The 14,142-nt window shown below is 42.2% G+C and overlaps 2 protein-coding genes and 1 long non-coding RNA gene across 10 annotated transcripts in view; 1 reads left to right on the forward strand and 2 right to left on the reverse strand.

Annotated features, from left to right (window-relative positions):
• Nucleotides 1-6,106, reverse strand: part of Prosap (SH3 and multiple ankyrin repeat domains prosap) — a 94,684-nt gene extending 88,578 nt beyond the window's left edge. For 7 of the 8 annotated variants that reach the window (XM_087357453.1, XM_087357449.1, XM_087357446.1 and 4 more), the window contains exon 1: nucleotides 6,001-6,106. The gene's annotated coding sequence lies outside the window, so the exon portion shown is untranslated. Of the gene's footprint in view, nucleotides 1-5,866; nucleotides 5,889-6,000 lie in introns of those variants that run through there. The other variant, XM_087357444.1, reaches the window with a different exon arrangement.
• LOC147872436 (uncharacterized) lies at nucleotides 1,221-11,317 on the forward strand. The gene is made up of 2 exons (XR_015537455.1): nucleotides 1,221-1,547; nucleotides 3,564-11,317. It is a non-coding gene; the product is annotated as an uncharacterized LOC147872436 (long non-coding RNA).
• jing (AE binding protein 2 jing) overlaps nucleotides 9,333-14,142 on the reverse strand; it is a 51,770-nt gene continuing 46,960 nt past the window's right edge. Inside the window, exons 6-8 of the mRNA XM_087357454.1 lie at nucleotides 13,696-13,763; nucleotides 13,414-13,611; nucleotides 9,333-12,326 (exon numbers count right to left, since the gene is read on the reverse strand). Coding sequence (XP_087213580.1) covers nucleotides 13,458-13,611; nucleotides 13,696-13,763 — 222 coding nt within the window. The 3' untranslated portion in view covers nucleotides 9,333-12,326; nucleotides 13,414-13,457. The remainder of the gene's footprint in view (nucleotides 12,327-13,413; nucleotides 13,612-13,695; nucleotides 13,764-14,142) is intronic.

The raw sequence follows: 14,142 nt of genomic DNA on the forward strand, positions 1-14,142 counted from the left end.
TCAGAAGTAAAGATAAAATTCGAGCCAGATCGAAGGGAGATACAGCGCAACATTTAATCAAGGAGACCGCGGCCTTAATGATGTTGAGCAGATATCGGTTGTCAGCTGTCACGCCGCGAGACAAATCTACAACACGTGAGGCGCGTAAAAAATTTCAAAAGAACTCATTTCCAAAATGTTAAATGTGCGCCTGGAAAATATGATTTTTCAAAAATAATTCGTGATATTATTACCGGAAGGAAATTATGCGTAAAACGGAGTTGGATGACGTAATAATATTCCTTCATGTTTGGAGACCGGACATACCGTCAGACTTACGTTCGGTGCTTATTATAAAACGGTTGTGTTTACTGATGATGATGATGATGATGTGGCGTGAATTTGATGACACGTGGAGCTCTAGATAGGGAAATATCACGACTGGTTGTGCACACAACCTATTTTAATATCTGCAGACAAGTATACTACACCAAAGCCTGTTCTGACAAGTCGAGATCATCAACTTACTATGGAACCGAGACGCAGAACCAAACCATGCATGGAACCTGGCACCAACTTCTTCTGGGTGGAGAAGGAAATATGATTACTAATTGATGTGACAGAAATTCGATAAAGAAACCGGAAACACATCGAATGCCGACTGAACACTTTTCACGATCACTTCGGAGGTAATTAAAACAGCGATGTTAAAACACCACAGCGAGACGACTGGCTGCATTCTCGTAAAACAACGCTGTCATGTCACAAAGAGTCGGTGTGATTATGATAAGAACCCGAACGTTCAACGACGTTAATACGAAAGCCCGTTATCGGACTGGTTCCACTTCAGTCAAAGTCGTGTCTCCCAGCCTCGTAAATAATCCGCGTCTTCTCCAATATCACAAACAAACTTCTTGCGTTATCGAAGCTTCTCGTCTTGCGAAAATTACAAAAGATCAATTCCATTCTCTACTTCGTACTCAAAATTTCCGCAGTTTCGACCAGAGGCCGCTGCTCGATACATTTCGCGCTTTTCACGTACAAAAGTTAATTGTCGACACCTTTATTTAACGACAGACAGTCGTTAAATAACCAACGTGGATAAAAAAAAACAAGGCTGGTACACAGCTGACCGAAGTTCATGTCGAAAGTCGAGCTTCTCAATTCCCTCCACATTCAACGACACTAGCGCCATTGTACGTCACCGTGGAAAATCAAATAATTCAACAAAAGACGGCGGATGCGCGAAACGTCTCTCGTGTCAGTGTCGTGGAATATTGGAATAACTCAACAGTTGATTTAACCTCTCGATTACCGATTTTCCTCAGAACTTGAGGCTTCAAATTTGTGGGGTTTGCGTTGTTAAAACTTGGAGTGCCATTTCAATTTGTTTCATCGCGTACTTCCATCGAGTGGTGCATATTTGCCGGCAATTGTCTTACTGGCAACTCCATAATTGTCACGAAACTGCATGCATCATCTCAGGAGACAGCACTGCGCATGTCTGATTCCGGTCCGTCTCGAGGATCGTTCGGACCCAACACGAGTTTCGCCGAAGACAACCGAAGGTAAGCGTACAGCCGGTTTGTCTGGAGGAGGTAATTCTGTGCACGTGGGACGCTTGTTAACAATACGTGGTAAAGAATTGATATTTAGATGTGGCGTGTTCCATGCACTCGAACGAAATGTTGGAATTACGTTAACACGTCCAAAGTTTTCAAAAATTTTGGTCAGACGGAATTTGAGGAAAAGATAATGAAACTAATGGGACACTGAAGGCACGACATAAGAAATTTATACGGAGTTAAAAATCATGTTCACCGGATGCCAGATTACAGCTAGAAGAAGGCGAGATTTTGGGAAGATCGGGGAAGGAGATCATTCAAACAGTTTGTGCAACTTGACAGGGTCTAATGGGCCTGAACCTTGTAAGGAACAACAGAGAATGTTGTTATACAAAAGTTAAAAAGCACACTTTCTTTTATTTACTGATTGCAAGATTTTGAGCTCCTCTATTTTCCCCCAAAAGCACACACAAATGTGGATTCAATTGAAACACGTTTACACTTTAATTGACCGAAGGAAATGTTAAACAGCGGTACAAAAATAGTTACTACAAACTTCAATTTCAGTAAATGTGGAGGGAATTTGGTCGTGTATAATTCGAGGAAATGGTCAGAGTGTCGCACATAACGCGGGAAAAGGCCTTACATTTGGCAGGCCTGGGTACGGACTGAGACCGGTTACAGCGACCTCTACAAAGCTATCGCCAAACAAAACACAACTGAAACCCGTCGTCATTTTTTCTTTGAAACTGCGGACTTTTGGAGAAATTGCAGTCGGCCTTCAGTCAGACCAACAATGAAACTGTAAATTACTCTTTTGGTAATAAGTACACCACAGGCTTTCTTTTGCAAAAAACAATGATTATCCTTTCGTGGGTCTGTGCTAGATAACCACCTTCGAATCTCGACCGTGTTCCAGGAAGCTTCTCTACCGACACATCACGACCTGGAGTGGACTGGGTGACGCCTTAAAACAAAATATGAAACGTCCGACCGATCTATTCAAACATTCATCGACTATTCAGACGTCCGTGAAAGTGAAAAGATGTTAAAACGACGCCTGTTCTCGATTAAAGTTTCGAGTGTTACATTATCGATCTATCGTATGAGAGAAACAAAGGAGAGCGAAAAGGCGAAAGAAAAAAAGTCCCATCTTCATTTTCGCAGTGTTACAAACCTTGCGACTGCCTCAGTACTCTGTAAATACCAACGTGCGGAAAAAAACTGCAACATGCAAAATGGACTTGAATATGAATACTGCACAACAATCGAACATTGCCTAGTTAGGATTTTATCTTCCCATAGCCAATAAAATCCGCGCTCTTTGTCAGTTCTAGGAAAGAAAGTTACCAAGATGGCTGGTCCGCGTGTTTCTGCAGCTCAGGAACATAAATCATAAATTTTATTATTTGTTCATGACGTCGTCGGACACCCAGGAGAAGGGAACACAACAGGCGCGTGGCTCAGCTTCGTTTGTTAGTGGCGAACGAAGAGCATTAACCAGTGGCGGCTCCACAATCAGGTTACTCGAAGCAGCCCCCTCCGTTTTATAAATTAACACCAATATTACCGCAGTCTAAGTATAAGTAAGCTGACGGTTCCTACTCGATGTTTGCTACGTCCAAGAAGTGCCTCGCCCGAGCTGGTAGTTTGTACCCGGGGGTTCAGGAGGGGGGTGTGAGGAGAGTAAGCCCATGAGAATCTCTCCGCGAGAGTCGTAGGTGCCAACACAACGAGAATAAAATTACATTACATCCAGCCAGGGAGGTAAATAAACATTCAACATCTTCACCCGTTCATTGTGAAGTGGTTTGCCCCCCCCCCCCCCCCCCGCCCCCTTCATCCTTCTTAAGGACACTTTTATACACAAATATGTGGTATCAATTTTGAGGAAATACGTGGCAACTCACTAAAAAAATTATTAGTTACGACGTCACTGAGGCTGGAACCCAAAAACTTGTATCTGAAGATACAAAAAAGTATTATAATTTACAATTTTTGTTTTGCATTTTCTTTCAGAAAAACGAGGTGGGAGCCACCACTGAGATTAAAAACATCAGAGAAAATTATAAAATAAACCATGGCCTCCTGGCTTTCAGAAAGCAAAATCCACACAGAGACATTTTATCATCAAATCTCCACGATCTTACATCTGTGTCACTTGAGAACACGACAGAATTTCAGGAATTTAGTAAACTTTTCGTTTTGTTTCTGTCTTATGTTTATGAAATGAACCAACATAACCACAACTTGAATGGCAAACCAGTTCGTCGCATAAGTTACATGAAAATAAATTAATAACTATCGTGCAAAAGTCTCGTGTTTGGTACAGTCACAACATCAGCAACACAAATACTCCTCACGCCTCGTAGAATAAAGTTTTACTACGGATCGAAACAAATTCGAGAGATATTACGATTCCAAAACAGGCCAGACACTTTCATACCTGCGACTATTACGCTGGCGGGACCGGTATACGCCACTGATGCGTTATCTGACTTACGCAACGCGGAGAGAAAGCTGCACGAAGCCTGGCACTCGCCTTCCTGGACTGCACTCACAGGGGCACAAACGCACCCACGATAACAAATGACGAACACTTCGCAACGATCAGCGCGCCATTTTGTATTTTCAACGTACCGGATGGTTTGCGTGCGCATCAGAATTCTTTGAATTAAGCAAACCTCTTCATTTCTCACACAGACAGTAATGACGGATTTCGAATTAATCAACCTCTTGCACGTAATTTCCTCATCCGGAGATAACGCAGCGAAGGAGTGTGATTCAGCACCAACAATAATACGTGGAGCTTTCACACTGAACGGAAACATATATTTTTATTTCTTAAAACATCAAAATTCATGCCAAAAATGAGTACCAACAGACCACGAATTACCCGCTGGACGTGGTTAAACATGAAATAAACAGTTATCAAAAGCTTTCTTTCTTTCTTTCTATTTTATCCGTAGGTGTCGAGGTTTGTATTTATTCATTTTAGTGATCTGTTCGGACAATGGTAGGACTCCTTGCATGAGCGATCAGCCCTATCTGCAAGGCCTCTACGTATACAAACACTGGAAGACGCGGACAAACATCCAAGCCTCGAGCGGGACTCGAACCACGAGGCCTGTGCCTCAGACCGCGTGGCCACTGCGGCCGGCTTTATCAAAAGCTCTGCGGCCAAAATAAAGCATAAGCGTATTCCACGTTCAATTTAATTATTAACTTAATTTCATTAATTGTAGTCGATCACAAGTGCCTGAATTTCGATTTGCTTCTCTGCGTTTATTGAAATCTTTTCCGTTCCGATAAGCATTCCCACGACTCGCAGTAATCGAAACAATTAGTATCGATTTCCAACACAAAAAGGTTTTCGCATTAGCCACCAAAACAAATTTAAAATTACTCTTTTCAAACGGGGAAACGATAATAAGAAAATATATATCAGTGATTTTTTTCTAAAACATGTTATCTATCATCTGTGACTAAGACGCAAGGAAAGACTAATAATTGAACTAGCCACCAGTAAGATGGCACTTTTAAGTTATGTAATTTCTTAAAAAGTAATTACGGTCTTTGAGATAATGTAATAAAAATTTCTCAATTCTTTGATACCAGACCTACAGCTTCTACGTAAATCCAACAGCACAAACGGGTAACGCACCAAACTGCACGACAGGTTTCGCGCGCCTCACATAGAAAAACACAGGCTGCCACAGCGAAATATTTCAATCACCAAAAAACATAACCTTAACTAATTCACAGATGTCACGACAGAGAGTCTGCATGCCTCCACGTCGCCCCTTTAACGTCAATACGTCCCGACGGTGATCTCCAGTCCATGGTAATTGCAGTCGGCCAATGATTTAGGGTGCAAAAACTGTGCTTAAAATACAATTACGAACAAGGCGTCCGTCGCCATGACTTTTGTACCCGCAAGCATAAAACTATTTCCACGCCACATTGTTCTAGACTGCCCAGAATCTCATATAACAATGACAGGACTTTTTTATCAACTGCTACAAGCAGAATCTGTCCACAGATGGTTACAGAGATGTGTGATGGTGGACATCTGACGCTAGCAACGGGCCCGGGGCATTTACATGTCAGACTGGTTACGGCCAGGGATATGGCGCATCACTCACAGCCACCTAGCGCCACGGCCTAGAATACATGGAGCCTCATTTCCACGCCCCATAAACTTTTCGTGGGAAGAACAAATTTACATTTACCCCAAAGTGCAACACTCTCCCCCATTCGACCGGTGTTGTGGTCCGCAAAAAAGGCACACTTGCACTGAGCACTGAACCACGTAACTTCACCTGGAATGTGGCAATTCGCAAATAAACCGGTCTCGCGAGAGGACCCATCGGCATCAAAACTGCTGACCTCCCTGTGTCCTAGGTTCGAACCTCAAACGCAGAGCAGTATTGATTGCTGTGTGACGAGAGCATACCTCTGACAGATGAACGACAGCTAGTAGAGACAAGCACAAACACACGTCCACTTCTCTCACGGCTCAGATCAAGACTGTTCGGTCACTGCTGTCATGCGCACTACGGGGCCACACGTCTATAGATCGCCGGCCCCTCAGCGGGCATTGGAACTTGCAACGCAAGTTGGGCCCGTCCTGACCTCGAAATCGATACCGTGCGGAATGCGCATGCGCATCACTCTGTTTAAATAAAAAGTATTTAGTAAAACAAAAGGTTTGTTCTTTCATTATTGCATGTCACGCTACTGATCAAAAAGACAGACTTTGCCAACACAATTGCACCCCCACACAACCTGTTTCTCGAAGATACGTTTTTATATAATTGATCCACCCTTCTTCGTAATTCAAGTGTTTCCTCTTCAGCGAAATTATGAAATGTGTTTTCGAAAGGTCTGACCCGCCCACCAAAACTACCGTAACAAGAACCCCCTGTGAAGAGTCCCATAATACAGAATTTGTGTGACAATAGTAATTTCACGCATGCGCCCACTACGGCCCCTCGAGGTATGGAGGATTCCATAATAACGTGGATTACATTGCAAAACCTTGCAATCTTCAGAAGTAGCTTCCGTCTCCTGAAAAGTTCGTCCACCCCTCGCAGAGCAGGGATCAAACTGCATGGACTTTTTTTTTCCGTTGTCTGCTGCACATTGAATCGGCAGTACAGTCGCAGCCAGATGCTGGGTCCCAACCAAGATAACTGGACGAACCAAAATGTAGCCTTGAGTATTTTGTACTACGTACATGGTAACAACGACGATGACACTGAATGGATTTTGACGAAAATACGTATCGAGTACAGGTCCCATCAGACTTGCCACTGCACGTAATACAGCCTTATGGTCAAGAAACGTTCAGCAAATCACGGAATATTCTAGATACAACTTGTAGAATCTAAGGTGACGAATACTTTGTTAATATATTATATTCATTTGACGCAATAATCTGATATGGGGATATCATGAAACGTCAGTCTGCATGGCAACCCAAGTTGGCCACGGAAATAAGATATTAGTGGACCAAAGAGCATATAAAACACAAAATATTTCATTGTGTCTTATTATTGTTATAATTTGTTTTGCCCTTTGCTTATTCAATTAATCATGGACAGATTTGAAATTCGAACCTGGGACCCCTCGAATACCAAGCAGGATTGCTGGCCACTGCCCCGCCAAATTGCAGCCTGAGATGTCGAAAGGAGGGGGGACCAGGCACATCGCTTCTCAACAGAACCATAGAGGTTATGTAAGAAAGGTTGATGTCGACTATTGGACGCAATTAAATACGGTGTAGGGTAATGATTCTAAAGACAGCTGTACGTAAAAGTGAGATATAATTCGTTATTAAGGACACACAGAAGTGGATAGTGTAAGTGCTTAATCCTGGTCTACAAGTGAAGCGAGTTTATTTCGTAAATGCAACATTATAAAATGCCCCCAACAATCGCATCAGTGCTGAGGTATTCTAAAACAAGAATAATTTTGATGATTACAATAATAATAATATCGAAAAATTCATTCAGTGGGTGCAAACAGTACAACATATCGATAATCAGCCAAATGAAAATGCATATTAAGTGATTGCCCGGAACTCTTCTCTGTACGAAGATCTTTCATTAACCTCAATACAGAGACCACACTTCTTCAAGTCTGCAAATAACTTTAACCACAGATAAATAACTACATTATTACATTTGCAATGAATATATTTACATCACAAAGCATTGTAAAAATTTAAGGAACATAATTTTTATTGTAATGTTTTTGAATGGCTTGTTTAGTTTTTGGGTAATGAGAAGTGGTTTCTTACCTGAGTAGGTTCTATTTGTTAAAGCACAGTACATTTCAAGTGAATATTCTGCCACAAACAAAATGGAATGGCACTATATCAGGATTGTTTATAATGCCTAAGGGTACATTTGTTTTGCCATAATATTGGTAACTTCTAGGGGATTCCATTTCCCTTCCAATGCTTTTGTGGGCAAGATGCAACAGTGGCAGAGAACTAAGGAGCCCACATCACGGTTTACGTGCCCTTGCAAAAAATCACTGGAGATAAATTTCTCTTGTTAAGGTGGTAACATACAGATGTACCAAGCTTCTAATTATGCACTTTCTGCAGATATATTGGGCTATGAAAAAAGTGTTCATCTACCTGTATCTCAAAGTAAGCGCACATTAAGCTGTTCATTCATTTTTCCACTGAACTCATTTGTGGCCCCAGTCAAATAAATGGCCTTGATTACCTGGCATTAATTTCAATGTTTAGGTGAATCAGACATCATGACTGCCATCTGGAACAGTTCTAGGATATTTGAATAAAAAGTCCCTTGATATTTTCCATCGTCTACAATAATAAAATACACAATAAAATTGAAACTGTGTATTATTTTAGGCGATGGAAAATATCCGAAGGACTTTTTATTTAAATAACTCGCCATCGTCATGAACTTTTAGATCAGAGTTCTAGGATACTCAAGGTGCAGTTATCTGGAAGCAGAGGGTGGTTTGTGATTGGCTACGGCATTATTCAAATGCTAGCCAGTCAGACATCGGCACTGAACCAGAAGCAGCCAGCCGCCTCCAATACTTCAGTGTCTCCCTCCGAGTGGCTAATTTGTGGATCAGGATTCTCGCCAACCCGGCACTGATATATATATATATATATATACATATGACACATGTACAAACACACTTTTTTGCTTAGAATGACCTTTCCTCCTGGGGCATCCTGGATGATTTCAGACCCACCTGAAAATTACATAATGGATCATCACTGAGAACCCAGAATATTTATTTGAGGATCCCATGGCAGTGAATGTCAATGTTGATGAGCCCCGAAGATGAAGGTGCTCGTATCTACCTACAGGTCCACATGGTGCTAGACCGAGACCAAACAAAATTGACAGAGCATGTATTATACACACACAAACACTCATTTCAGTTTGGAAAGGATTCAAGAAATAATTCTGGATCATTCATCCACGCAAGAAAACGGCGTACTATCGACGCGACACCATTTTCTTCTTCCGAGGCTGATGCACCATGGTATGCTTTCTATCATTTAATTTTTGTGACATACCTGCGGGCTTTGTCGGAGGACGCGCCTAGGAGATGGGGAAGACACCGTTGGCAACAACGCAGTTCAGCGTGAGAAAATTTTGAAACGTTTTATTTAGCACTTAATCACGTACTGTCTGCGGTTTCGTCACATCAACGTAACCGCAGTAATTCGACGCCTCGTAGCGGACGGCATCGTTGCCAGACGGCGGCGGGAAGATAAAATGAGCACCATTCCTCATTACAGCATTATATTTCTTTAAATAACAGTTGAACATTCATTCTTGATATTTAACAGCACCCACCCTCTGACAGACACACACACACAAATAATAATATTAAAAAGAAAATGAAGTAATCTATACACAATATTATCGTGAAATGCCACCATTTCCAGTCTGTTCCTCGAAGTGTAGCAATTGGCAGGCAGGTGGGCAGGTAGCAGCACATGCTTGTGCAGGTGGGAACGGAACAAACCATGGTGGTCAAACCTTAAAGTAACTGAGGTAGATTTTGTTACAGCAGTTCAAAAAAAATTACTTTAAAAATGAAATAAATTTGTTTATAATTAAAAGGATAAACAACTCATTTACAGCAAATTTCCCTTGTTTTCACTAGAACTACATATCCTGACTACACACCTACAAACTTAAATAAAAAAAACGTAAAAAAGTTTCTGAAATGTTTTGATAGAACACAACGCAGTGGATTTCTCTCACAAATGCATAAAATAAGTGGAATTGTGCTTTCTCCACCCTTGAAAACAATGACTGTTCAAATGTCGAGCTGCCACACAGCGTGCCGCAACATCTCGAAACAGATCGTTCTGTTTGTCGCCATCACTCGGCTGTTGTGAAAGGTAACATTTACACAGACAGAGAAACCCGCCTTCAATGCACATGACAAGCTCAGAGAACGATACTGGACCCTTTCCACTCCCACCTTTGACACCGTCCACTAATTAATTTGGCAGTGGGATAAATCCGACATTCTCGCGTGTAGCCGTGCCATCTCTTGTGAGAGCGTGCACAGTGTGGACCACCGACAGAAATGGAGTGGAAAGGGGTCACAAACACGGCAATCCCATACTTGACGACGTAACGGCACGCGGCCGCTCACGGCCGGGCTTTCCGGCTTTCATCCGAGCGACTTGTAAAACGATTAGGGACCTGCTCTACCGACATTCAAAGCACATGCACGTCTCTAAACAACTAATACTGACAACTTTTCTCTCTTAAGTAGTAAAATACAGTCTTAGGTCCTACTCTTTATATAAATAAATTAGTTGATACTCCTCTATACAAATATACAAGTACATACATACATACATACATACAGCACGGATACCAGAAAGCCCGGGTCAAATAACAGTCTGCTCAGGTGGGTTTGGATATGTCCGCTACACGACACATTATGTACAAGTAAATCACGAAGGCACGAGAGTAGAGACGGGTGCGGAGCAAAGACGCGGTCCGGCTGCACCGCGGTCATCATCCTTGCTGCTCGGGTCCATACTATGACTGGGGCAGGGGAACTTGCATTTTCAGTCTTGGCAAAAAATATATCTCACAGTAGTAGCATGTAGTTAGAAAACTATCGAATTTAAAATTTAAAATCACTTTAAAGTATCCCTGATTTTCCCATGAGTTCGTACTGAACGTCCCAGTGTCCCCTGCCAAGCTCTCCTGCTTCCGAATCATTCAACAGAGAGCTCAAAGCAGGCTCCTTATAACATGTTTGCCCACCGCCGTCTTTGCGACACACCCGTTCATTCATAGTCAGTAAGTCACTCCACTTGCAACCTCCAGATGGCAGCAGTAACACAATTTATGAAATGCAGATGAGGTGGCATGTCATTAGAGATCGTGAACAAACAAAAACAAATGTAAAATGAATGACCTGGTCATCCATTACAGCAGTTAACAGCTGTTATCAGTAGTAGTACTAATTGTAGTGGCAGTACCGACGCTATGTACAACCCATACACCAGTAAATGCAGGAAGGGAACACGCTGTTTTGAATATGCCACGATCAGGGCAGAAGCAGTGTAGCCACACCGACACACTGCATGCTTTTCTTACTGGTAATTATTACTAAAATGTGAACCAAAAGAATCGAGGGTTGCCACCCATCAAGGAATGTTTCAGGCAGAGACCGTACAAATTTCCCTATCTTTATTTTTGGTACCACAGACTTCAGAGATGAAAAAAAAACAACAACTGTGCATCAAGAACCTCAAGCAATAGTATGAATGATGGCAACGCCAAGGTAGGGCATCTCGTCTCGACAAACGACTCTTCCGTCGATTCTTCTGTTTTGACGTCACGCTACGCGAACAATTCCCCAGTTTTAGAGTTAAAGGCAAATACAAACAACATACGTTGAGCGCGCTGAATCGGGCCTTCCTCGGTCCTAAATTACGGAGATCAGGGAAGTTGAGCCGTTGTTTTGATTTTCTTATGCAAATCCACTAAAGTTAATAAATTATGGCACAGTGCAGTAAAGTGACAACATAAACAACAGAAGGGAAAACAAGAAGTATTCCCTTCCAACTATGCTAAGTCTGCCTGGTGTTCCGTTACAAACAAACACGAATAACTGAATGACAAACACACAGACAGCGGCAGTTCAGAATGGCAGTGATCGTTACACGTGTCTAGTATTTTTGGCTCATATTTCTTTTCACCTTAAAACCTGACACTGTTATATTCACCATGTCATAAATAATCAATTATGAGGTTAAAAAAAAAAAAATTATAAATCGCTATACCATTTCCTTCAACTTAAATGTCTCATACCATATGTACAAGAAGTGCGCGCGCTAAATGTGCGCAAGGCATGCGGTTCAGGAAGAAACTATAACATGCACGCACGCACACACAGTCTGGCCAATGAAGGAAATGTTAAAAAAAGTCTCTCTCACTCTCTCTCTCTATATATATATATATGTATATACATACGCGGTCACACGATTTGGCAGTGTGGTCTTAGGCTGATTGCTTTGGAGGAAAATCAGATTCCTTCGCCATATTATTCTACTCAGCTTAACCAGACCTATACACAAACTAACACTCAACAGCTCGTCCTATGAACTAGGCCTAGCTCAAACATGTTTCAGAAGTAGGAGAGGGAACTGAAATACTGAATTCCACGTCTTTCTTAGAAATGTCTGTCCAGTCCACTTTGGTACGTGCATCTTCTTCTCTTGTCTCTTGCCGGAGTGAAACTCTGCAAACAGAACACAAGGACGATTACGTAACTGCGTGAGGCTGCGTAGAATCCACAGCCCTTATAGATGCGGTGGTGGTGGGGGGGGGGGAAGCCAGAAATAAAATCTGAGCCCTTCACTTACTGACCAATTTTGCTTAAATATTACCGTCGCACACCACAGGTCCTAAATATGGCACAATGAGAAACTACAAAAATTGGCCTGAGATTTGTGGTTCTCACTGAAGTGAAGACGTTGACAGCGGTATTCTGGCTTATGATTCCATGTGGTATAATACGGTGTTCCACCTGCGCACAAGCGGGCATAGTCTTAAATGTAATCGCATTACGAACAAAGTGATGGAATGTTTCTCTTACTCAAGATAATAATATTTAATTAAATTGTGTGTCGGGGTGAGAGAGAGGGGGGGGGGGATCAGAAGAGCTGCGATATTTTTACCAGACTGTTAGAGACATCATCTGGAATTGCAGATGTCAGAGAAGATTAAATTCAAACCACTTCCCTATTCTGAAGAAACGACGAGATGCAAGAGTACTGTCAATAAACATGGCACTTCTGCACAGTATTAGGAAACCAAAAAGATGGCACAAGATCTGACAGCAGAAACACAGAGCCACTGGCATGATTACCAATGGAAAACGTTTCATTCATCGCCCTGATGACGGAGGCAGCATGGACCTCTGAAACGTTGGTGGACATCTACCAGACTACACAGCGCAACAACCCAGAAGACAGAAATCTTCAGATCATAAATGATTGGAATAATGAAGTTATATGCTTATATCATTTCTGGCTTTGGATTAGGCAAAGAGTAGAAAACCTCTTATTCACTATTGAACAATAAAATAATTTGTGAATTGTATAGAGTGGGATATCCCGGACATAATGATCAAAAAATTGAGTAACATTGGGGTTAAGACCATCTGAAAAAGACCGCAACTGCTTTGGCCTTTTACTGTGCCATAAATCAGGCTCAGTATTAGGATGGAATAGATTAATATTATCCTTTCACATTTGTCTTGGTTTTTTGGCAGGTGTGCCCACCTACATTCCCTACATGTTTATTTGCTATAGTTTTTCTCTTACCCAAGTTTTCCTGTTACGTAAGCCTGCTAATGACAGTCCGGTCATCACGTGGACTTCGCGGGTTTCCGACGCTGCTTGTTCCTCCCAGGCACAAACAGGACGCCTTGGAGCGTCGTCATGGCAGCGGCAGAAAGGCTCGGTATCGGCACGCTGCGGCTACTCTGGGCCTCCGTCTCTGCCACCCACTCATCCGGCAAACTGTAAGCAGACTGCAAGTTGGCTAACACGTTCCTTGTCAGACGCGTGCGTCAGACGGTACCAACTACTTATGTCTGTACTCACATGTCTTCAGGATACCAGCGCACCAAAACCTGCATCCGTCCATCTGGCTGCACACGTCGTGCCATCACCTGGTGCACGAAATACACAATAAGATATGATTGGCTAAATGTAGAGCAGCATGAAGTGCATACAAAATTTGTACGGATAAATGTCTTGGGAAGGATAAACTTAACACATCTGCCACCTGTTTACTTTGCAACACTGCCATGAACTACGACGGTCTATGTGGAGCTCGTGCAAGTGTTTTGCCCTGCAGTCTCCTTTACATCAACTAATTAATTCCATTTACAGGACTTACACATGCATTATTTTGCCTTGGTTACTTTATTATTTATTTCCCAAGACTTCAGCGAGGAATTAGTATACTGCTAGCTGAAAGCAGCATCTACTTCCGGAGCACAACAACGCTCAAGTTGGGTTATCACTTCATATAGGAGTTTCTTACTG

This window comes from Zootermopsis nevadensis, unplaced genomic scaffold (assembly GCF_977971745.1).
Source record: "Zootermopsis nevadensis isolate Lab colony 2312 unplaced genomic scaffold, Znev_1.0 Znev_ptg000028l, whole genome shotgun sequence".
Lineage (NCBI taxonomy): Eukaryota > Metazoa > Arthropoda > Insecta > Blattodea > Termopsidae > Zootermopsis > Zootermopsis nevadensis.